Source organism: Drosophila simulans, chromosome 3R, assembly GCF_016746395.2.
Source record: "Drosophila simulans strain w501 chromosome 3R, Prin_Dsim_3.1, whole genome shotgun sequence".
In the NCBI taxonomy this organism is placed as follows: Eukaryota; Metazoa; Arthropoda; class Insecta; order Diptera; family Drosophilidae; genus Drosophila; species Drosophila simulans.
In genome coordinates, this window is record NC_052523.2 from 21,904,035 (window position 1) to 21,925,408 (window position 21,374).

The 21,374-nt window shown below is 42.0% G+C and overlaps 7 protein-coding genes across 10 annotated transcripts; 3 read left to right on the top strand and 4 right to left on the bottom strand.

Moving 5' to 3' along the window:
- The first annotated feature begins 46 nt into the window (after positions 1 to 46).
- LOC6729649 lies at positions 47 to 818 on the top strand. The gene is made up of 3 exons (XM_002104919.4): positions 47 to 186; positions 259 to 444; positions 501 to 818. Exons 1-3 carry the CDS (start codon positions 64 to 66, stop codon positions 525 to 527), a joined length of 336 nt encoding a protein of 111 aa, XP_002104955.1. The 5' UTR covers positions 47 to 63; the 3' UTR covers positions 528 to 818.
- Positions 534 to 1,917, bottom strand: LOC6729650 (S-adenosylmethionine mitochondrial carrier protein homolog). The gene is made up of 4 exons (XM_002104920.4): positions 1,681 to 1,917; positions 1,362 to 1,628; positions 879 to 1,294; positions 534 to 767 (listed from the first exon to the last, which is right to left on the bottom strand). Exons 1-4 carry the CDS (start codon positions 1,774 to 1,776, stop codon positions 653 to 655), a joined length of 894 nt encoding a protein of 297 aa, XP_002104956.1. The 5' UTR covers positions 1,777 to 1,917; the 3' UTR covers positions 534 to 652.
- Positions 1,918 to 2,119: 202 nt separating this feature from the next.
- On the top strand, positions 2,120 to 5,066 carry LOC6729651 (isocitrate dehydrogenase [NAD] subunit gamma, mitochondrial). Of its 2 annotated transcripts, XM_016177536.3 has the most exons (7): positions 2,120 to 2,313; positions 2,407 to 2,484; positions 2,552 to 3,331; positions 3,391 to 3,577; positions 3,642 to 3,717; positions 4,347 to 4,667; positions 4,757 to 5,066. In XM_016177536.3, exons 1-6 carry the CDS (start codon positions 2,257 to 2,259, stop codon positions 4,375 to 4,377), a joined length of 1,209 nt encoding a protein of 402 aa, XP_016036291.1. In that variant the 5' UTR covers positions 2,120 to 2,256; the 3' UTR covers positions 4,378 to 4,667; positions 4,757 to 5,066. The 2 variants fall into 2 exon arrangements, with proteins under 2 accessions (XP_016036291.1, XP_016036292.1); XM_016177537.3 differs by lacking the exon at positions 4,347 to 4,667.
- A 236-nt stretch (positions 5,067 to 5,302) lies between these two features.
- LOC6729652 (60S ribosomal protein L27) lies at positions 5,303 to 6,501 on the bottom strand. 2 transcript variants are annotated; one of them, XM_016174693.3, is made up of 2 exons: positions 6,362 to 6,501; positions 5,303 to 5,814 (listed from the first exon to the last, which is right to left on the bottom strand). In XM_016174693.3, exon 2 carries the CDS (start codon positions 5,798 to 5,800, stop codon positions 5,393 to 5,395), a length of 408 nt encoding a protein of 135 aa, XP_016036294.1. In that variant the 5' UTR covers positions 5,801 to 5,814; positions 6,362 to 6,501; the 3' UTR covers positions 5,303 to 5,392. The 2 variants fall into 2 exon arrangements, with proteins under 2 accessions (XP_016036294.1, XP_016036297.1); XM_016174696.2 differs by having other exon boundaries at positions 6,355 to 6,378.
- Positions 6,502 to 6,573: 72 nt separating this feature from the next.
- Positions 6,574 to 8,735, bottom strand: LOC6729653 (probable cardiolipin synthase (CMP-forming)). Of its 2 annotated transcripts, XM_016174690.3 has the most exons (6): positions 8,616 to 8,735; positions 8,345 to 8,377; positions 7,673 to 8,224; positions 7,103 to 7,318; positions 6,902 to 7,037; positions 6,574 to 6,840 (listed from the first exon to the last, which is right to left on the bottom strand). In XM_016174690.3, the coding sequence occupies exons 3-6, from the start codon at positions 8,171 to 8,173 to the stop codon at positions 6,725 to 6,727; spliced, it is 969 nt and encodes a 322-aa protein (XP_016036300.1). In that variant the 5' UTR covers positions 8,174 to 8,224; positions 8,345 to 8,377; positions 8,616 to 8,735; the 3' UTR covers positions 6,574 to 6,724. The 2 variants fall into 2 exon arrangements, with proteins under 2 accessions (XP_016036300.1, XP_044779279.1); XM_044923344.1 differs by lacking the exon at positions 8,616 to 8,735 and having other exon boundaries at positions 8,345 to 8,523.
- A 1,151-nt stretch (positions 8,736 to 9,886) lies between these two features.
- LOC27207583 (collectin-11) lies at positions 9,887 to 10,841 on the bottom strand. Its single transcript, XM_016183267.3, has 2 exons — positions 10,684 to 10,841; positions 9,887 to 10,630 (listed from the first exon to the last, which is right to left on the bottom strand). The coding sequence occupies exons 1-2, from the start codon at positions 10,747 to 10,749 to the stop codon at positions 9,965 to 9,967; spliced, it is 732 nt and encodes a 243-aa protein (XP_016036303.1). The 5' UTR covers positions 10,750 to 10,841; the 3' UTR covers positions 9,887 to 9,964.
- Positions 10,842 to 11,116: 275 nt separating this feature from the next.
- Positions 11,117 to 12,145, top strand: LOC27206715. Its single transcript, XM_016182527.3, has 2 exons — positions 11,117 to 11,245; positions 11,304 to 12,145. The coding sequence occupies exons 1-2, from the start codon at positions 11,180 to 11,182 to the stop codon at positions 12,066 to 12,068; spliced, it is 831 nt and encodes a 276-aa protein (XP_016036305.1). The 5' UTR covers positions 11,117 to 11,179; the 3' UTR covers positions 12,069 to 12,145.
- The last annotated feature ends 9,229 nt before the right edge of the window (positions 12,146 to 21,374 follow it).

The following is a 21,374-nucleotide window of genomic DNA, read 5'->3' on the forward strand; positions in this document are numbered from 1 at the left end:
TAAATTTTTGAGAACTTTTTGCTTAGTAGTTGTTGTGATTTCTTTGTAAATCCCCTAAAAACGATGAAGTTTCTTGAGCCCCAGACGACCATGAGTCCTGAGTCGGACATATTGCATCCGGACGACGGTCAATACATATGGCTGCCAATTTCCGTGCTCGTTGGCATTTTCGTTCTGGCTGCACTGGTGCGTTATCGCCACCGTCTGTTTGTTCAAGTGGATGTACATTTGTTTAATTTATGCATTTGGGTGCCACAGGTCTACGCCATGTCACGTAGTCGCTGTCGTATTTCCTGGAATTACCTAAGGAGCAGGAAGGCTCCTCGAAGTGGATACGTCAACGTGGATGAGGAGGATTCCGATGTGCCCATGGACCGCGGAGATGAACTCGGAGATCAGCGGACTACTGCTACGCTCCTCACTGGTCGCCTCCACATTCAGGATGTTAGTGAGGTCTTGACAATGTCCCATTCGCATTCACAGCCCTTTTCCTTTCACAGGGAGCGAATAACGCCTCCAACGCCTAGTGAATCTCAAAAGTCTTCCATACACTTTATTGTCCACGTTGTCTTCAAACGGTGGTTGTCATCGGTTTAGTTACTACTGCAAACTACGTGCCTCTACTACAAGTACAACGAAAATAGCCCTAATTTTAATGATCCGTACTGGTGGCGCCAAGGATTCGCGTCGTCAGGTCGTAGAAGCCAAAGAAGAATGCACCGCCCAGTGTGATCCACAGCACACGCGGCACAAAGCCAGCAAACAGACTGAAAAGTAACATAGAAGTACATTAATAAATGTAATAACTAATTTGTAAAGTTCTTCTATGTGAAAATATTAGGATCTGCTTGAGTTGAGCCTAAAATGCAAATAATTACCCGCTGAAGCCTCGCTCCAGGTAAATGCCATGCAAAATTCTTCGGGCACTGCGACGCCGGTTGAGACTCTCCCTTTCAGCCAGCATAATTCGGGTCTTGACTACATCGAGCGGCGTAGTTAATCCCGCTGAAATGCCTCCAGCGACAGCTCCACAAAGAGCCACCGAAAAAGGAGTGGAGTCGAAGCCGGTCAGGGGAGTCCATTGCAGCTTAAAATACTCCCAGAGCGGGAACTGAATCAGGCTGAATGGAATCTCCCGCATGATAGTGGAACCGAATCCCCGGTACAGGCCGCGTTTCAATCCCTCAGTGCGATAGGCCCGCAGTAAAATTTGCAGGCCGGACTGTTTGTTGCCCTGTAATGTTTGGGAGCGTTGCTTGGCAATCTCCACGGGAACTCGGATCAAGCATGCCAACTATGTGAAACAGAGATAGAGTAAGATATATAGACGAGATGAAAAAAAGTTTTATATGAAATCCTACCACTTCTGCTGCTGAAGCCGCTGCCATGTGAACATAGGGTGAATCTTTGGTTTGGGTGACCGAACTAAGAAACTGCTTCCCGCACTCGTAGGTGCAGAAAAACAGTGCAGCCGTGGGAGCACTTCCTGCAGCCGCAGGAGCGAGTCCTTTGTATATGCCCCTGAATCCTCCAGCCCGCCAGAAGCCCAGCTCGCTTTGCAGTCGGGTCTTCACTGTATCTATGGGAAATAGCGCTATGTCCACTACCATTCCAGCCACTCCCCCCGCCTAAAAATCTTTATTTTAGAACTAAGTTCTCATTTAAATTTCAACTACTTACAACAAGTGCATGAAGAAATTTTAATTTATTAACCGGCTCTTGCATATTGATCTCCACGGACCCCGCGGCCGATTCCAGACCCAATTCCGCTGCCATGACCTAGAAATGTTGTTGGGGCATCCACTTTAAGTCATCCCGTCAGAGTATTAACTAAAATTGTTTTAGTAAACAAAAACATAAAATGTGGTTGTTAACGTAACAGTCAGCTGCTTTTCGCTGATCTGGCAGGCCTGCAGATAACAGCTGCTTAGTGTAGAGTTGCCAAGATGCTGAAAGCAAGACCAATAAATTTATTCTTCGTAAAATATATATTATTTGGTCAAAAGCGTTACTTAAAATAAAGGATCGTATTGAAATGTTAGACTTTTCATACAAACACTTTAATATAATATATTTTTTTAAACCAAAGTAATTATTTTAAAACCAATACTATTTATTCGACAACCCTGAAAAGCCGTGGTTCTTGGCAAGAGGCAGCAGCACCGTTTTGGCCAAGTGGAATAAAATTGGCTGTGATTTAACTGATAGTAGAATACCAACTGCAGCGGTAGAAAACAATAATCCAAGGAACAAATCATGGCCCTTCGCTTGACCCAGAGATTGCTGCAGACGCAGACGCCGTTCCTCACTCGCGTAAGTTTTATCGCCCGTAAAATTGGCCCACAAAGGCAAATTACATAATGTGCGCCAGATCCTATTGATCTTACTTATCGATTCGAATTGTAGGGCTATCCCTTGCTGGTGACCAAGGAGAAAACCGAGGATGTGGCCCACACCAAATCGGCGCTGCAGAAGAAAGTCACGGTGAGTGCAACCGCTGGAGCTCATCCACAATTGAGGTTATAGCATCCGTATATATCTTTGTGAACAGGGCACCGATATTCCCTCGGCACAGTACGGAGGTCGTCATGCCGTCACCATGCTGCCGGGTGGCGGCATTGGTCCTGAACTGATGGGCTATGTGCGCGAGATCTTCCGGTACTGCGGTGCACCCATCGATTTCGAGGTGATCGACATCGATCCCTCCACCGAAGGCAACGATGATCTGGATTATGCCATCACATCGATCAAGAGGAACGGAGTGGCACTCAAGGGCAACATCGAGACCAAGTCCCAGACCTTGACCGAAGTCTCCCGCAACGTGGCCATCCGTAACGAGCTGGATCTGTATGTCAATGTAGTGCACTGCAAGTCCTATCCAGGCATTCCGGCCCGCCATCACGACATCGACGTGGTGCTCATCCGCCAGAACACCGATGGCGAGTACGCCATGTTGGAGCACGAGTCTGTTCCCGGAATCGTGGAGAGCATGAAAGTCGTGACCGTCGAGAATGCCGAGCGCGTGGCCCGCTACGCCTTTGAGTTTGCCCGCCAAAACAATCGCAAGAAGGTTACCACCATCCACAAGGCCAACATCATGAAACTGTCCGATGGTCTATTCTTGGAGGTCGCCAACCGTGTGCACAAGGACTATCCCGAACTCGAGCACAACAACATGATTATCGACAACACCTGCATGCAGTCCGTGTCGAATCCTCACCAGTTCGACGTCATGAACATGACCAACCTGTACGGCACCATCGTGTCCAATGTTCTTTGCGGTCTGATGGGCGGAGCTGGCCTCATTTCCGGCAGGAACTACGGTGACCATGTAAGTCTCTTTCTCTTTTGCTTAACCCATAATCCTTCAGTTTTGTCCTATAATTTTAGTACGCCATCTTTGAGCCTGGCACCCGTAACACCGGAACCGCCATTGCCGGCAAGAACATCGCCAACCCTGTGGCCATGATCAGTGCCAGTATCGACATGTTGAACCATCTGGGTCACAAGGAGCACGCCAATGTCATTCAGGAGGCCGTCTACCAGACCATTGTCAACGATGCCATTCGCACGCCAGGTGATCACGACTCTCGTTGTTGTTCAATAAACAGAATCACCTTTATCGTCTAAATCTCTTACAGATATTGGCGGCACCAACTCCAGTACCGATGTGGTTGAGAATATACTCAAGATCTTGAGTGCCAAGCGCGTGAATTGGTAAAATAATCGTCTACATTTAGAGTAGTTCTATATGTTCTTTTATTTCGCTGTCGCAACCAAGTGTTGTATTTTCTATTAAGTTTTAAGCAAACAAACATCTATCGCTTGTCCCCTTTTACTTCACTGTCGCGATGGGCCCAGCGTAGGCTGGCCTTCTTGTATTATAATTTCATGCTGTTATTGTATTATTTTAATTACTTACTGATTACTTCAGCAGAACTGTAAGTGTTATTGCCGAATTGGCCTAACTGTGTCCTAACCAACCAGCACACCACAGACTCCACTTAATCACTAACTTTTTGGTTTCCTTAGTTTCCTTTTAGTTTTAAGTACTTCTTCTTGGGTGACACATGCTCGATTGTCACCTACAAGAGGCCACTTAAAATTTGTTTATATAAATTGGACCACTGTTTAGCAATTGCTTCGTTGAACTATTTTCTGTTGTATATTTGTCCTAAGTAGTGCGCCAGTAGAACACACCACACCAAAAACATTCAGTACACAAAGTATGTAGTATTTTCGTTTTGAACGTGTAACCAAATTGTCCTTGTGCAGCTCTAATGAACGAAATTATTCTGTTTTTTCTCCTCTCCCCGAAAATCCAAAAACGCTTTACCGCTCCGCAGGCCACATGGAAACTATTTTAGCCAATTTTAGGCACTATCGCACTACCGAACTCAACCAACTGCTAACAAACTCAGCAAGATAAACCAAATCGAACCAAGTCTAATACAAAAACCAGTCAAAATTATATTAACCCCACAACTAAGCCAATTTGAGACATCTTGTACCCCAAAGCCAATGCATTCAGCGTTAATGTGATGCCCAGAAAAATCGGTATAATCAAATCGAGGTTGAATTATTCCGCTGCTTAACCCAAACAAAATATGTTATCCCGGCTAAATGTCCATTGTGTGTTCATTCGATGTCCAAGTGTGATAATTCAGGTAATACAAACTCCAAATATTTTGTAGCTTCACTTATCCCCAGGTTCGATTGAGAAGATTCTAATCCAGTTTTATCTTATATTCCACAGATTTTCTTGCCGGTCCTATGCAATGTTTCTGCACTCTGATTCTTTCTTTTAAACTCCCTACTGAAAGCTGCATATTTTCTTTTATTTAACTTAATTTCCAAAATACCCTAAGGCAACAATTCATGAACAACAAGGATAACACACTTTGCGCTCTTTAACAGCCAAGCAAGTTCCACAAGTAGTCAAATCAAAGCGATATTAAATTGTAAATTTTCCAAAAGATTTGTAATATTGAAAAGTTGATTCAAACAAAATGTATTATTCTGTTCGAATATTTATTAGTAAAGGAAAAATTAAAAAGACACTGTAACTATTATGTTTTAGATTCGGGCGGTTAATTTAATTTGCACTATATTTTAAAATTATTGAAAAGCAAATTTGATATTTTCATTCCAAATGTTTACTAGGCCTTATATTTTGAAATTTAATGATGACTTGTGTTCGAATACCTCTTGTACACTTCCTACTCAAAGTATTCTACATACTTTCATCACCGTAGGCACGTTTGCCCCACTTGAACACTCAATAAGAAGGCACAGGCTCCACTTCGGTCAGTTTTATCAGAATTACTTCTTTGTTTATTAAACCTTAAAAAAGAGCGACAAATCCAGTAACCACAAGTAGCGAATGGGCAGCTTAGAAACGCAGCTTCTGGAAGAACCACTTGTTCTTGCCCTCCTTGTAGACGGACTCGAACTTGACGCGGGTCTGGAAGCGGTGCGTCTTGCGCTTGACGGGATCCTTCAGGTCCTTGGGCGACAGCTTCTCGAAGCTGATGTCGTGCGCCGTGTAGCGGGTGGGCATCAGATGGTTGTAGTTCAGGCTCTTCAGGAAGGGCTTGACCTTGGACTTCTTCTTCAGCTTGTTCTTGCCCATCTTCTTGGTCACCTTGCGCGGGTAGCGATCGATGCCGGCGACGAGGGCGTGTCCGAAGGGCTTCTCCGGGGTTCCATCGTCGTGGGTCTTGACGATGATGGCCTTGCGACCGGCGTAACGTCCGCTAAGGACGATTACGATCTTGCCCTGCTTCATGATTTTCCTCATCTTGGCGGTTTGCTCTGTAAATTAAGGGAAAATAACATTAGTATATTTGTCAGATCTCAAAACTTTAATTAATAACTATTTGGCGGCAAAGTTTATAACATCATCTACAAGTATTGCTCTTATAAATGATATTATGGCACACGCCAAAGAAACCAAAATAGGTTTTCAAAGCAACACGTTTTTTGTCATTGTGGAGTTGGTATGGTAGTATTAGTTTGCCGGATGTCTTGAATTCACTTATTATCTGTTAACACTCATAACATATTCCAACTGGTATGCAAAAATCATATACAACTCAGAAGTCATAGTCGGCTAAACCATGTGGTAAGTTATAACCAGATATTGTGTTTTTTTCATAGAAGAGATGGGGGCAGAGCCACCATAGAATCGTTTTTTCTGCTCTATGGGACTGAAAACGTATTTTTTCTCCTTTTAAAGTTTATATCCATTTTGAGGGGGCATAGCCTACACATTGCACACCACTCGCAGTCCTACCACAGTGTAGAAAATTATATTTTGGCTAAAATTTAACAAAATTTACACGCGGAACACACCACTCACCGGAAACGGGCGAAAAGAAAAGAAGGGGAGATTTTAGAGATGGCAAAACGTCGTCTTTTTATCGATACTTAGTGGCAACATTTCCGGTATTTTTGGTGCGGTCACTCTACCATATGGCCGTGTTTTCTGCTATCTGGTCACACTTGTACCCGTATATTTTTGAGCACTTCAATTTTAAATTTTCCCCTTTGCAAATTCATATAATCAAATCGTTATGGAAAAACACTTAAAATTTATTAACAAAATAGATTTTTTAAAATTTTATATGTTAATCATTTAGAAAACACGATACATACTAATCATTGCTTAAGGAGAGATACTACTCCTTCATAGTACTCAGATATTTAGCGGAAATGCCCGGCCCTACGTCTTTTTTTGAATAATCTTAAAGGTATTATGCCGATTCATGACGTAGCTGAGGGCAGTGGCAGCCGTAGTCAGGCCAGTCAGATACCAAAGGCCCTGCAAAGCTGGGTGATCTGGTTTGGGATGATAATTGATTAATTTATCAGCTGCGTGAAAAGTGTGCACACTATCTACCCAAATAGTTCCAAATGGGAGCTCCCAGGCTCAGTCCAATGGTGGCCAACTGAACGCCCGTGTTGATCTTGCTGAGCAGCGTGGGCTCCAGTTGGGCAGTCACATGGGTGGCGTCAAAGTAGCGCGAAAAGGTTTTCTGCCGAGAAATGGTAAATGATTATAAACTAATGCCATAAAAATGTGGGTAAATCCTTCACTTACCGGCGGTGGCAGACTTATGTAGCGTATAACAAATCCAGCTCCTAGGAGAAAGACATCCCGGAACACCACGATTCCCATGAGCCACATGGGCAGCAGGTCCGTGTAGCAGAGCGAGATGACCAGCGAGCCCATCAGCAACTTATCAGCCATGGGGTCCAGGAAGGAGCCAAACTTGCTCGCCTGCGAAGGCCAACGTCGCGCGATCTGTCCATCCAACTAAAGGAACAGGAAACACACGAATGTTATTAGGAAGAACGTTTCTATGTTTCACATTTATCTAAGTGTCTTACTTGCCACTAATAATACTAATAGCCAAATGATACGTGTATGTATTGTTTAAACAAACGAACTATTTTTGGTTTCGTCTGAGCTATTCGGGTAAAAAATGCAATTGTATATATAGATATTTTGTTTCTAAAAAGTACTATATATGTAGAGGAAAACAAAACACAGACCGGGCAGAAAACAAGACAATAAATAATGCAATAGTACACACCACATCATGTTTTTCGCGTTTTTGAAATACTAGTGGATCTATTCTGCTGAAAATTGTGGTCTTGGGAAACTCACCAGATCTGTGATGCCGGCGAAGGCTAGAAGACTCATGCCCAGGGTGAAATCGCCCTGGACTATAACATATCCGATGTAGGGTGAGAGGACGGCACGACTGATGGTCAGCATGTTGGGTATGGTCATAATGTTCTCTCGCTCCTCGCGTATCTCGTCGATCTTCTCGCGCACCCGCTCTTGGACCTTGTGCCTGGCCTCCCGGATGTCATCCACCAGGAAGTTCTTCCTTTCAATGACGCCCTGCAGGAGATGGCGTCCCTGCAAGGTGCGCAAATGGAGCGACTGCTTCTTCTCATCGGCATAGATGCGGAGCCTGGCTAGCTCGTAGTTCCTGCGCCGCTTAATGTCCAGAAACGAGATCCGAATGAATCCCGTGGCGGCCGCATAGCGATTCAGGCAGTTTACGAAGCTGCTCCCGCCGACACCCAAAACGTGCTCCAATGTGGCGGCTCCATGGTGCAGTGGCCGCTGCACCTGCCGGAAAATAATGGCGGGCAGCATGGGTTAATAGACGTTCGATCCCTCTCTCAAGTCCAGACTCTTTCGCGAGCTCTGCAATCACACAAAATGTCCAATCAGTTTCAATTCACTGAGATTCGTAACCTTGCTTCCAAATTGATCGGCCGACGACCCTTGGCCATCTGTTATCACCAGCTGAGCTTAAACACGCACCATTGGTCGGGAATCCTTGTCCACTGATGGCACCTGAGTGCAGTACGAAATCTGAATTATTATTCGATTACAAGTTACTGCCCTGCATTTACGGAAATTTTTAATTCAATTTTTGTTTTTATTACACAAGCCGTCTCCGATAACACTGTTGATACGGCGACAGCACTATCGATTTCAGCGATTGCAACAGACAAAATGTGCCAAAATATGCCAAACTAAATATACCAAAACTACCAAACCTACATTGAGCGGTTTTTTTTGAATTGCTTACCTTAAATTAGAAAGTGTAAACTATAAAATTGTGAATGAGGTTTCTTTTATCCAAATGTTTATAAAATTATATGCAATATTGACGCCATAGGAATGAGAGATAAAAAACTGATATTTCAAAAGTAATTGTGCGTCAATGAGATTTATCGCCAACATAAAACACAAAGGACCCTATATTCAGATAATGCGTTTCTTTCCCGACTTATATAAAATCAGTTCAGACGAGAAAAACATTAGTTGACATATTCTGTTTATGCTGGATAGTTCTTCTTAATAATGGAAAATACGAAACTTTTTCTTGTGCTAGTTTTGATCGGTATCGCTTGTCAAAATTGCTTGGGTGCAAAAGTAAGTCTATTCAAAATTTCTTCTATTAAAATATAAATTATTATCTTTTAAGAACAAACCAGCTAGAGATAAGAGCTATGAAAACACTATGAACGACTTCAGAATCGAACATGCAGAGCTTTCTTGGTCGGGACTGGCACTCAAGCTAACCGAAGAGCTGATCCCCAAGTTCGACCGTCTTTCTGACCGGCTTGATAATATGGAGCAACAAATTACAGTACTAGCAATGGCTTCGAAGGACAATAAGGACAAGGCAAAGTAGAAGGAGACCATAATAATGTCCCACCAGAAACACATACAGAAAATGTCTGCTAAACTCTGTAATAAAATATTTCAAAATTAAAACGATGTATGCTATTAAACATAAATTGATTTAACTTCTGAGAATTCTTTGAATAAAAAAAGTAAGACAATTGGTCATTGTAAAATTGAAAAATAATTAAAACAAACAGCAGCCTTGAATAAAGCAACCTTTACTTGGGTCCTCAAGAGCGTCGTCAATTCGACGGACTATATTCCAGTACTTGATGTCGGCAACGCGCTCAGGATCACCACCTTGGGTGCAAACCCACACATGGCGTCTATGGATCACAATGTGGCTAATATCATATTTCTCACGCGACATTTGAATGACAAGTTTTGGCAATATATTTTATGCTAGTTGTTTCGAGCACTTTGTATATGAAATAAAATTTGGTTTGTAATGAGCAATGGATCGTAAGGAACCCAACCCTGCACAAAGAACTCAAGCCTTAATAAAATTAAAAAAAAAAATTAAACCATATTTCCAATTTCTTGTAAATGTGAATGACTTTAATTCGAAAATTGGAAAAGTACATATTTATGTAGAATACTGACCGTATGAAAATTGAGGTCTCGGAATCTTAAAAAGCTAGAGTGTTTGAATTAAAAATCTTTTCAGAGTTACTGTATTAAAAGTTGTTACTGATTTTATTTGATTTCGTGTTACTAAAACATATGCACATATTTCAAGATTGTTGCTTATATTTCCATGGAATTAGCTTCGCATATGAAGTGGTTCTCTTTTGAGCAGCTAACGTCGTTCATAGAATGGGGATCATTATCGAAAAGACCACGTTGTACTCGCATCTCAACGCAATTTTCGTCTGTTAGGTTATTCGGTTCTCCATAGGACCATTTGAAGAAAGGGGCTTTCTCTCCGGTGGATTCCGATATGAACTCGCCCTCAGTTGCCTCGTCATTTATGTCCACCCAATATAGATTGTAGTGTCGCAGGTTCGCTTTAATGATGTTCCACTCTTCCTGGTTTTGGAAGCTAATTAGTTTACTGTCCAGGCTGCGGCATCTGTACACTGATTCGTACCAGCTAAGTTTTTCCTTATTCTCAATATGGTAATACTTAGCTCCGAACTTTTCAAACTTCACAGTCGGCTTGTAGACTTTTCTAACTTTGGCATGCCTGTATAACTTAGTTATTTGGTTTTCTGTGTTGGCAATGTTTTTCAACAGTACATTATGATTGTCATAAAATTTGTCTATTTCGACTTTTAGCGTGTCATAAAGAACCATCATACTTTTAATCCTCTTTAAAAACTGAACTTGATCAAATTCCTCATCATTATTTTGTTGCTGCTCCACTTTTGTCAATATGGTTTCTTCTTTAAGTTTTCCCTGATCTGGCTCAATCTGTTTAATAAAATTAAGTTAATTTGTATCTCTTGGTGAAAATATTAACTTACTGCTCCGCTTGTGAAACAATTTTGACTAACGGTTGCGATCAAAAAGATCACAAGAATGCGACTCATTTTGCCCAACAATGGATATTGACTTTGAATTCTCCATCTGCTGGGTTGAGTTTTTATAGGCTGGATTAATCAACTTATAATCAGCAAATATATATGTACATACACATATACAATCATACAAAAGTCCTTTTTAATGATACGAACAGTTTGACGTAATATTCCGTATTTATCTGAATTAGTTTTACATATATCAGAATTACTAGAGTGGTGCTCTTTGTTTAACATAATAATTAAAGATATAATTTAATTTCAATTGCAGCAGACTAATTGATGATTTGTTATCATACGATTTCTGCGTCACACGTTTTATCACTAAGTAATAAAGGTTTCTGGAGTCGACTTTCACTGCCTATAAAAACCCCATGCAGCTGCATAGAAATCACAGTAAACATTTTAAATTGTTGAATAGCAGTTAAGTATAATAGACACTATGAAGAAGCTTATTGTTCTCTTTATGTTGGGAATCGTTTGGCAAATGAGCATCGCAGAAGTAGAGGTAAGTTCTTGTGCTTAACAAAAGCATTACTTCATTTTTAATAACTATAATCCAAAAGCCTGATCAAAGTACGGAATTAGAGTCACCCTACAATAAAGAAATAATCGTTGCGCTCGTGAAAAAATGGATTGATAATTACACATCCAAAATTGCGGATGTGGCAGAACAAATCTCCAACCTTAAAGAGCGATTAAAGGAACCTGATATGACACCTGTAGAAAGGGCAAAAAAGGAGAAAGAAGACCAGTTAAAACGAGAGAAATGGACGCTGGCGTATCTCGAAAGAGTTGAGAACAATTGGAAAAACCTTCAGGAATCTATAAAGAATTTTAATACAAAATACGGTGGTTTGCAGGAAAGGCTCTTCACTATACAGAAAAAGTTCAAAGAATTGCAGAAAGTTTATAATTTTAGCACACAGGCACCTTTGGGAGATTTTAAGAAAATTGGTGAAAATTTGTACTATATTGAAAACGAAAAGCCACTCAACTGGAGTCAATCCATGAATCACTGCAATAGCCTGAATTCCAGCTTGATAGATTTTGAAAACGAAAAAGAGTGGACTAATATTGCTGCACATCTTCAGCCAAATAATAGTTATTGGTCAGCAAAGGTGAATATATCAGATACCAAGGAAGGTGGGGAAGCATTCTACAAGTCACACCTTTTGGATCCAAGTCAGAATTTGACATCATTGAATGACACTGACTGCTTTTTGCTACATGCTCAATTCAATCACACCTTAAACGCTGGAAAATGCGCGTCGGAAAATTTTTACATTTGCGAAGCCAACAAAATAACTGAGCCAATCAGCGATAATTAATAGTTGGGATAATCTGTAAATTCAATAAAAAATGTATATCCATTCACCATGTTTGGTCACAACCACTTATTTGCTTATTATTCGCAAGAATTGATCTCACATGCTTGAAAAATTCGGCGAACTTCATTTTTTTAAGTCCGGCTTGGTATAAATTTAACGAAGTCGTTGTAATAAGCCTGACCGCAAGCTTTTCTGGACTTGTCAGTCGTTTAATTGGATTAAATTTAATTACACTTCCACTTAACCCAGGCGAATGCCGCTCGGCGCCCGTCTTGGATATGCAAATTAAGCCGCGTTTAACGCTTATTACTTAATATAAACTTTGGCAGCGGCTCGACCATGACCTGACCCCATCAGCCGGCTAATGAATTTTCCCGAAAGTTGCCAGCCCGAATCTGTTCCACGTTTAATGGCCACAATAATGGACACGCCCTACCATCGGTTAATAAAGGCGAGCCAGGGCAAATAATTATGAAAGACTGCCAGGTTGCATTTGCGCCAGGGCAAGCTTTTAGAAATATATATCATCTCGTTTGTGGGGTGGAGCAATGAGTCACGTCCAGGTTGGACCGAGTAATTAAAGGGCGGGGGACAAGGCGATGACACTTACACGGAATTTTCCCCCATCGGGCAGCAAGACAATGCATCGGCATTAATAATGAACTGCATGCAGAGGTGTTCGCTCCAATAATGTCCATGGCATGTCAACCGTCAGTCCGCATGTTAATTTCGAGAAACCTCCTTCCTTTCTTTTTCCCGATTTTCCGAATGACACTCAGGGCTACTCAGTAGCTGTCTGCCATAAACAGGAAGCTCCAGCAGGGCGGGAAATGCGGAAAATGTGGAAAATGCGCGACAGCGGAAAAGATTGACAACTTTCTGCGATGCCCTTTCAATGGGTATGGCGCAAAAAATGTAAAACTATTGATATCAGCTTGCAACTGGATATAAGCACAATAAAATAAAGGCTGTTACTGATGTGCAGATTTGAACTAGAAACTATACTTAAAATGCTTTTGTATTTCGATACATCATTCAACTTTTTATTGCTAACATAAATACACTCAAAACTGATAGTGCATATGAAATAATACACTTCTTACCTGTGAAGAGGGAATTTCAGCTCGATGTTCGACCTTAGCTCGTGTCCTTCCATTGCTTTTTATAATTTTTATTGGTTTTTTTTCCAGCGCGCCTCATTGCGCTTCATTAATCAAAAGTAATTTTCCGCCTTTCACAGCAGTCAGCCCCCAAACGCCCCTGATTTCACCTGGTAAATGCTTCCTAGTGAAGATGGCTAACGTCAGCGGCGATGGCGGAAGAAACCGGAAAGGAAATGGCTGGAAAAAAACAAAATGATGGCAGCCATTTTGCATTAAGCCTGGACATTTGCTGTACGTGTGTGTGTGTGTGGGTGAGAGGGTGTGTGTGTGTGTGTGGGTGAGTGGGGCTAATTAACTGTTTTACATTAAGTGGCCATAAAGGCAGCCGAACGATGGGCATTTTAGCCTATTTTAATGCGCTTCCAGCGGCTGGCGGGCGTGATCGGCTCGGACAATGAGGAACCGTTGGCCATTAGCGGCCATCTCTATACTATTCGGTCCATCCGCTCTGGCGTTTTCTTAAATGATTTACGAGTGCTTTAAAGGCCGGGCCATAAAAACAGAAGCCAACTTCAGCTGGCCGCTCACTTCTCGGACTTTGGTGTTTTCCTTTGTGCTTAATTTAATTAAATACTTGCTCGGACTTTTGCTCTTTTCCCCCACTCGCCCTCTCTCGGTCGAGAATGGTTAATGTGGTCAGCATAAATTGTGGCCAGCTCATTTGGCTTTAAATCATTTGCGGCCAGCTATATCGCCATGGCCCGAACATAAACCATATGAACTGAACATGAACTGGCAATTGGTTCAACTACTAATGAGAGAAAAGACCGCTCTTTATAGCTTTCTCCAGCAGGTGTGGTTATGGGTCATATCGCAATAAAGGTGTTTCTACACTGAGACAACTATTTCTATTCGTTTCGGCTTTAAACACCTTAATTCGTATAGTTTCCCAATGTTCATGCTATGTTTTAATTTAATTTGTTTTAATGTATTATTTTCTAGGAAATTGAATTCTCTTTGTTTCAACACAAGGCATGTGCTATTTCCCAGTGGAATGCAATCCAATTTCCATGCTGAGCTAAATCAAAAATCTGTGCACAATTACAAGTTTGGCTTTGTGGCCAGTAGAAGTTCAGGTTTTGGAAATAAGTTTGCTTCTCCAATTTCGAAAATGCTCGACGGCCCGCCCACAAATCACACGCCAATGACGACTAATTAGAGAGCAGAAAGCGAAGGGCGAAGGCAGAGCTCTTCAGAGTAGAGTAACAATGACTTTTCAGAAAACTCCAACTATTTCCAAGCTGTGCAAAGGACTGCCCTCGTTTCAGGGATACCTACCCCCTCCCAACGGCCACGCCCCCAGTGCCATATCCCTTTCCAACGCCCCCTGGCCCGACTTTGCTTTGTTCTAAGTTATAAACCCACAAGTGGCGGCAAACTTTTGCTTTACGGTGTCGCCATCTTTTTTCACGATGAAAAAAGGAGGCGGGGCGGGCAACTTAAAAGAAGATTAAACCGCAGCTGCCGGGGGATTCCCCTTCTACAATTTTTATGGCAAGGGTAGCGACAACTTTGCCTGGACAGCGGCACTTGAAATGCGAACGTTTGGCGATTTTCCGGCGACACTTGTCGAAAGTTACGCGTAATTATAGCAATGTGCGGGCATCCAGGGAGTGTGCTTAAGTTGGGCGTTTCGGCCTGGTTTCCCGCCGAGGGACCCACTCTAGTTTATGCCTAAAATCTGATGCTGGGATACAGGGCATAATATGCGGGTCCTTCACGCAGGATGATAGGTGTTGTCCCGAAAAAGGGGCAGGAGAAACCGCACACAAATTAAGAAAGGGCTACTGATAAGCGAAGGATCAAAGGACTGTCGCATTTACATGTTTCCCTATTGCCAAATAGGTTGCTTTAAAAGTGGCTTGAAAAATTTCGAGAAAATAATTTAATATTTTTTAAATAGTAAATTTAACTTAGGCAATGTTTAAAAATCCCTTTAGTAACCAATTTAGTTTAGCTTACAACTCAAATAGTTGCCAACACTCCTTCTTAATTTGCTCATTTCAAGCATTCGTCGACAATTTTCTGAAGCCCATTGAAACTTCGTCTCGCTTTCAGAAAAATGTAATTTCAGCAAACCAAAAATAGGAGCAAAACTCTCGTCTGTTGGTGCCTGAAAATGAAATTCTTGCGAATGGGAAATAAAAGCGTAATTTTGTTTCAACTTGAAGTCCTCGCAATGCCATGGCGACAACATTAATTCGCTTTTAATATAATGAAGCCGCTTAAATGTCAAGACAATGAGACCAGAATCTGCAATCTGAACGCTTGCGGAGGCAGTGGGCAAACCATCAATCAAAATTTCGACGAGGGCCGTATGAAAAACTATAATAAAATCATTAGCCTGGTAATCCCACAACGTTCCGGAATCAAAATAAAATCATCAGCCCGGAATGATGATGAATGGCTGGCTTGGTCGGCTGGTTGGCTGGTCGGCCGGTAGGCCCAAGTGGCCACCAGTGGCAGAGGCGTCCTTCGGCATCCATGACAAAACTGGGCATCTTTCTGCACTCCAATCTTTTTTTAATAAACACAGCACAACACAACGCTGGAAAACAAAACACACAGCAACAAAGTGATTGTGTTTTGTATGCTCCAGCGGCCAACACTCAACGGCAAGTCGGAAAACAGCAGTAAAAGCTATGCGATGGCTCAGCGGCATCATTATCGGGGAAAACGTCCTGCATCGTTGAGGTCCCAGCTCAGATCGGACTTTGTAGAAATTGTTTTTATTCAATACTCTTCAATAGTGTTTATTTGGGAAATCTATAAAATAGTTGTCACTCTATATCTACCAGCTGGAATAGAAGAAAATGCATTGTATTTTAAACGATTTTTAACTCTATATGTACTTTAGTTTACAAAGATAATGCATATGAATATCAAGATAAAGATACAAGTGTACATAATTTATAGTATAACACTCCATTTACTGGTTAATAAAGATTGTTTAGAGAAGCTTATGCAATTAATTGTATACATATTTATTTACTATGTCATAAAGCACAGAACAGTAAGCTTAAGTAAACAGTACTAATCCTATCAGATTTTCTTATATAAGCCAAAGGGTATTAACGTTTTCGGTCTGCCTTATATGCATCATCCGTTTTTGGGCAAGAAAAATGAAAATGTTTAACGGAAAAAATAAAATACTCACGTTCCTCCTAGGCGAACGTGATTCAATTTGTTTTGTTGGCTAGAAAACTAAAATAGCAAAAGCAAGCCACCAGAAAGGAGGGAAAATATAACTAAGGCCAGCATGGCCAAGCAAAGTAGAGGAAAGCAGCGAGGAAAGCACCGCAAAGTAAGGCGAAAACAGGAAAAATTATAGGACAAGCAAAAACGGTGGGCGGAAAATGTGGGTCGGGGGCATCCGTTTGGTCACTCGATGTTCTGCGCTCGGCGAAAAGACCGAAAACGATGGGAAATGGAAAAATGTTAAAAGGCAGCTGGATGAGTCTTAAAGCCAGGATTCGGGCGATTCTGTTTTTGTCTTGGCCGCAGGCGGGGGTTCTCAAGAAGGCACTGTTCTATGAATGTGAATTGCTGCACTGCAGTCCCTGCTGTTTTGCCCCAAAAAGTAGGCTACAAAAACAAGCGTGGGCAAAAGAGGGTGGAACGTGTAGTTTTGAGCAAATAGTTTAATTAATCATATAAATACATGAATTATTTAATTATCAGCAACGAACTTTTTGAGCATATCATTAACCAACGAAATGGTTTTATTGTGCAATCTCAACAGCTTATATTTAAGTTAATAGTTCCATGCTCGGCAACGTATTCCTCGGCATCATATAACTCTTGTAGCTGCCCTCGCTCTCCGGAATAAAGTTAAATACATTGCGGCCGAAAAAGGCAACCACCCACGCATCAAGGGATACATATTGTACTACATTGTAACATGACCGGACTATTGTGCCGACTGGCCCACATGTCGAAGGTCATTTTAAATTAGTTTTACTCCTGCTTCGTTGTGTTTACTTTTTTTGCCGCATACTTCGATTCGAGTGTGTGTGTATTCCTGCGCTTATCCCTTACCGGGGTCATTTGGTAGATCTTTAACAACGTCTGCCTCGGGATTCGCCCCTCTACATTGTCAGCTCTGTGGGCTAAAATAGTCATACGCCCCGTGGTCCCGACGCTGCCGTTATGACAATTACGTTAGACATTTGCGTCACGTAAGTGAGCAGCGACAGCGAGGAAATCCCAGACTCATGCCGACTGGGCCAATACAGAATCGCTGGCTCATCCTGTGCATATCCCTCCTGTCCTCGTCATTGTGTATGTATGCCATTCGGTGTAGATAGGTACGAGTGTATGCAGAGCCACGTGTAACAGTATTCGACATAATCAACAACTTCATTCGGCGAAAATGGCTGCCAATACTCCCGGGTGATCCGTTGGCTGATGGGTGGCACCTCCAATTGTTGACAACTTGTGCTTGTCCCCCCACCTTGAGTGCGTAAGTCAGGAAAAATGATAATAAAATAATATTGCCAGGCGGTGCGTGCCATTTTTTTGGCACCTGTCAGTTGATTGCTTGTATATATTGTACAAGAAAATTTATGAATGTAAAACATTTTTAAACTAAAAAAGTATATTTTAGTCATTTAAATTATATTTGCTGCATTTATTTTATTTACTTTTTTATCACTTTTCCATCTGCAAAATCGCACTTCCCCCGTGGCCTTTGTGGTTCTTCATTATCTGCTGGCCAGTGTATCCCTGCAAAATCCTTCATAAATTCACAGCAAATTCACTTTGTATAGAGTAAGCGACCGCTCACTACAGGTGACACCGCTCTGCGCCCTGTCAAAATCAGGATCAGAAGCATGGGACAGGAGCGGCAGGACAACGTCTGCAATGTTTCTTTATTGGAATTGTCGTAAAAGTCGATAACAGAGCCTGGAGGCTGGGGCACAGTGGCAGTGGGCGGTTGGCTGACTGGGTTGCTATTCGGGTCACAAGCAATTTAATGTCAATTTTGGTATTAAACGTGCTGGCTGCCAATTCACCTGCCGTTTCCGCCTGCCAGCCTCCCTCCCCCCCAGTTTCCCATATCTCGCATATCTCCTCCTTTCTGTCTGACTGTCATTCGCAAGCTGGACTTGGCCTGCTTTTGCTGTTTGCAAAGGCTGCCACACGCACTCAAATCCACAGCAACATCATGTGTGGCAACGGCTCGACTGGGATGTACCCTGTACTCACTGTTTTGTTTGATGATATTATAGTACGAAAAGTTGGGAATAATTCAGTTGGGTATTGTTTTAAATAATAATACTAATAAATAATAATAATAATACTCCATAATTCTAGCATACGCCTCACTTAAATCGCATAGGGTATTGCGGCAACAGCCGAGTTAAGCGCATCTGCTAGGGAGTTCCTTCAATAACTTTGGCAAACGAATGTTGACAGACCACTGGCATTCGATTAGATCTAATTAATTTCGCAGCACAACGCCACGATTTGCGAATTGGTTTGTCGTCCATTCGCATGTGCCCTCTAATAGTGTTCGGATTTGTTTGTTTGCCATTAATTGGTTGACCAGAACAAAAATATTTCGCATTATTTGCCAAAAGCAATGGACACTGTCAGCAATTATAATACTTAATTAAATAACATTTTGGTCGATTGAATTTTTCGTCCAGCAAATCCATTATTTTGTTACATTTCGAAAATGGAGAACGAATTTCAAATGTGTATATTCAGTAAACTAATCATTTCCAGTTTCGTTGAGTTGGAATAATTAAATAGTGAATAGAGAATGTGTAATATATTATACAAAATATGATGTGTGGTGTATGTTTCTAAATTATTTAGATATTTGTATTCTAAGTAGACTGAATAATCGCGGAAACAATAAACGCCGAACATTTCGTTTCTGGCAGATGTCTTCTTCTGTCTATTCTGTCATCGCCATTGCATATCCTGTCACGCACACTAGTTAGCATGTTAACAAAATGGCGGACACACTCGCTTACACACACGTTCGCGCACACACGCACACACACATACAAAGTGCAATCTGCTGCCAACCGCAATGTGAACTTTTCAGTTTCCCCTCGCTTTTGCTTTTGCTTTAAGTAACGGAAAAAGCGAAAAGAAATCCTGCCCGCTGCGCTGGGAACTCGAACAGTCGGCATCTGGCGATGGCGTTTCAAGTTGAAAATTTGCAAACAAGCCGAGAGACGCGCAGAAATTAAATGAAATTAAGTTGTGGTCGACGAAAGCATATTATATAAAATACAAAATGGAATAAATTAAAAGGATTTGCTTTATGCAGTTGCTTGAATTCCCTTTTTTGGTAATATTAAAAAAAAAAAAAAACAGAAAAACAGAAATTTTTAACCCAAATTTATATATTCAGCTTTGTCAAATCAGCACATAATTATAACGTTTTTCCCGCGTTTTAAACAAATTGCAGTTCATTAATTAATATAAATTGCAATTTACATGGTCGCAGTTGCTTGCTTCCACACATTTACTCGTTTTTTTTTTTGCCCCATAATAACTTTTTCTACATTGCGATGCAGCATCAATTTTCATGTTCCCTGCAGCGCGCGGCAACCTTTGCGCGAAAGTAATTTTACCCGGGACAAGGTCAGGGAAGAAAATCGCACAACTTTTTCCAGGGCAGCGAATAAAAAAGTGAAATTTAAGCCACACACGCAGAGCAGAAGACAGACGACAGTTTTGCGCCAAGGCCAAAGGACTCGGGATTCGAGTGTGTGCCACATGCACTCCCGCCCCCACACACACACACAAATAAACACTGAGTCACACACAGTGTTAAGTCAGCTGCCGCCATTTTGTAGCCATTTTATCATGGCAAACAAAAGCGGCTTACAGCCTCCCGTTGTCCTTCTGTTGCCTCCTGTTCTAAGTTTTTCCTTTTTTCGATTTATTTTCGACTTGAAGTTGATGAATTTTATTCATGTTCAACGACCGTCTGAAAAGTTGTTTGGGTAAAACTCGCATGCAATGGAATTCGTCACTTGATTAGCTGAGTTTCTCGCACGGCAATTAGGCAAATTGTCTGTCTCCATTTTAAACTCCCATATGCTTATCGACTTTGCCTTTGATTAGGCGCCCCCCTGAAAGGTGAAAACGTAGGGCTCTCAGGCGTAATTACATTAACAATTCCGAAAACATGCCCCCGAAAAACCCCGACTCGTCGGCCAATGTCACTCACAGCTGGGCATTCAATGTGGCACGAAACGTATCCATTATTCAGGACGTGGTGCAAACAACTCGACCGACAAGCCAACAACGTCCTGCTGCGTGTAAGACGCACTGGCTACAGTGGTGCATTCTGCTCCACCTCATCATCCTCCTCCTGGAAAGCACGCCTGCAGCACCCAGTGCAGCACCACCCACATTCCATGGCATACGCACAGCATATTTGGCTTGTGAACTTGCCTACTAACCTTGTGTGCATGTGCCATGCAATTGGCCCCAGGATAACCTGGCAATAATAACAACAACGACAGCATCGTCAACAGCAGCAACAACAACTGCAAGGATGTGCAAACATGGCGAGGTCCTTTCGGCTGCAATGGATTCGCTGGGCTGGTGGCCAGTGGAGTTGGCCTGTAATTAAAGTTCCCCCGCTTGCCACTCTCGATAACCAAATGGCGACACAGGTACAGTCGCTGCAAGAGCAGTATATCGCAGATCCTTATTTGCTTAAAGTGGAGCACCTATAGTCTTGAGTTGTAATTACTTTGTTGTATTAAGTAAACTCAAGACCATGTGGGCTCCTTCTGTACAATTTTAAACCCATATCTGTTCAAAAACCTTTGTTGCCATGAAAACCGCGAGCTGGGCTTTCATAAAAGAACCATTTTAGACGACAATTTCACATCTCATTCGAACGTGAAACTCAATTGCATTTCCAGTTTCATTTGACAAAGGACACAAGCCCAAGAGGCAGTCAAAAAAGGAAAAAAAGGAATAAAAGGACAAAAATGAAACCGGGAGGGAAAGTTATCGTTGGATGCGCATCGCTAACAAAGTACAGTGGCGTCGCCGTGACCAATGACAGCCATGTTTCCTGCATCAGGAGTTGCACAAAGTTGTCGCTCAGTTGCACTCCACCCCCGCATTCCACTCCATATGCACATCCTCATCCACATCCCTT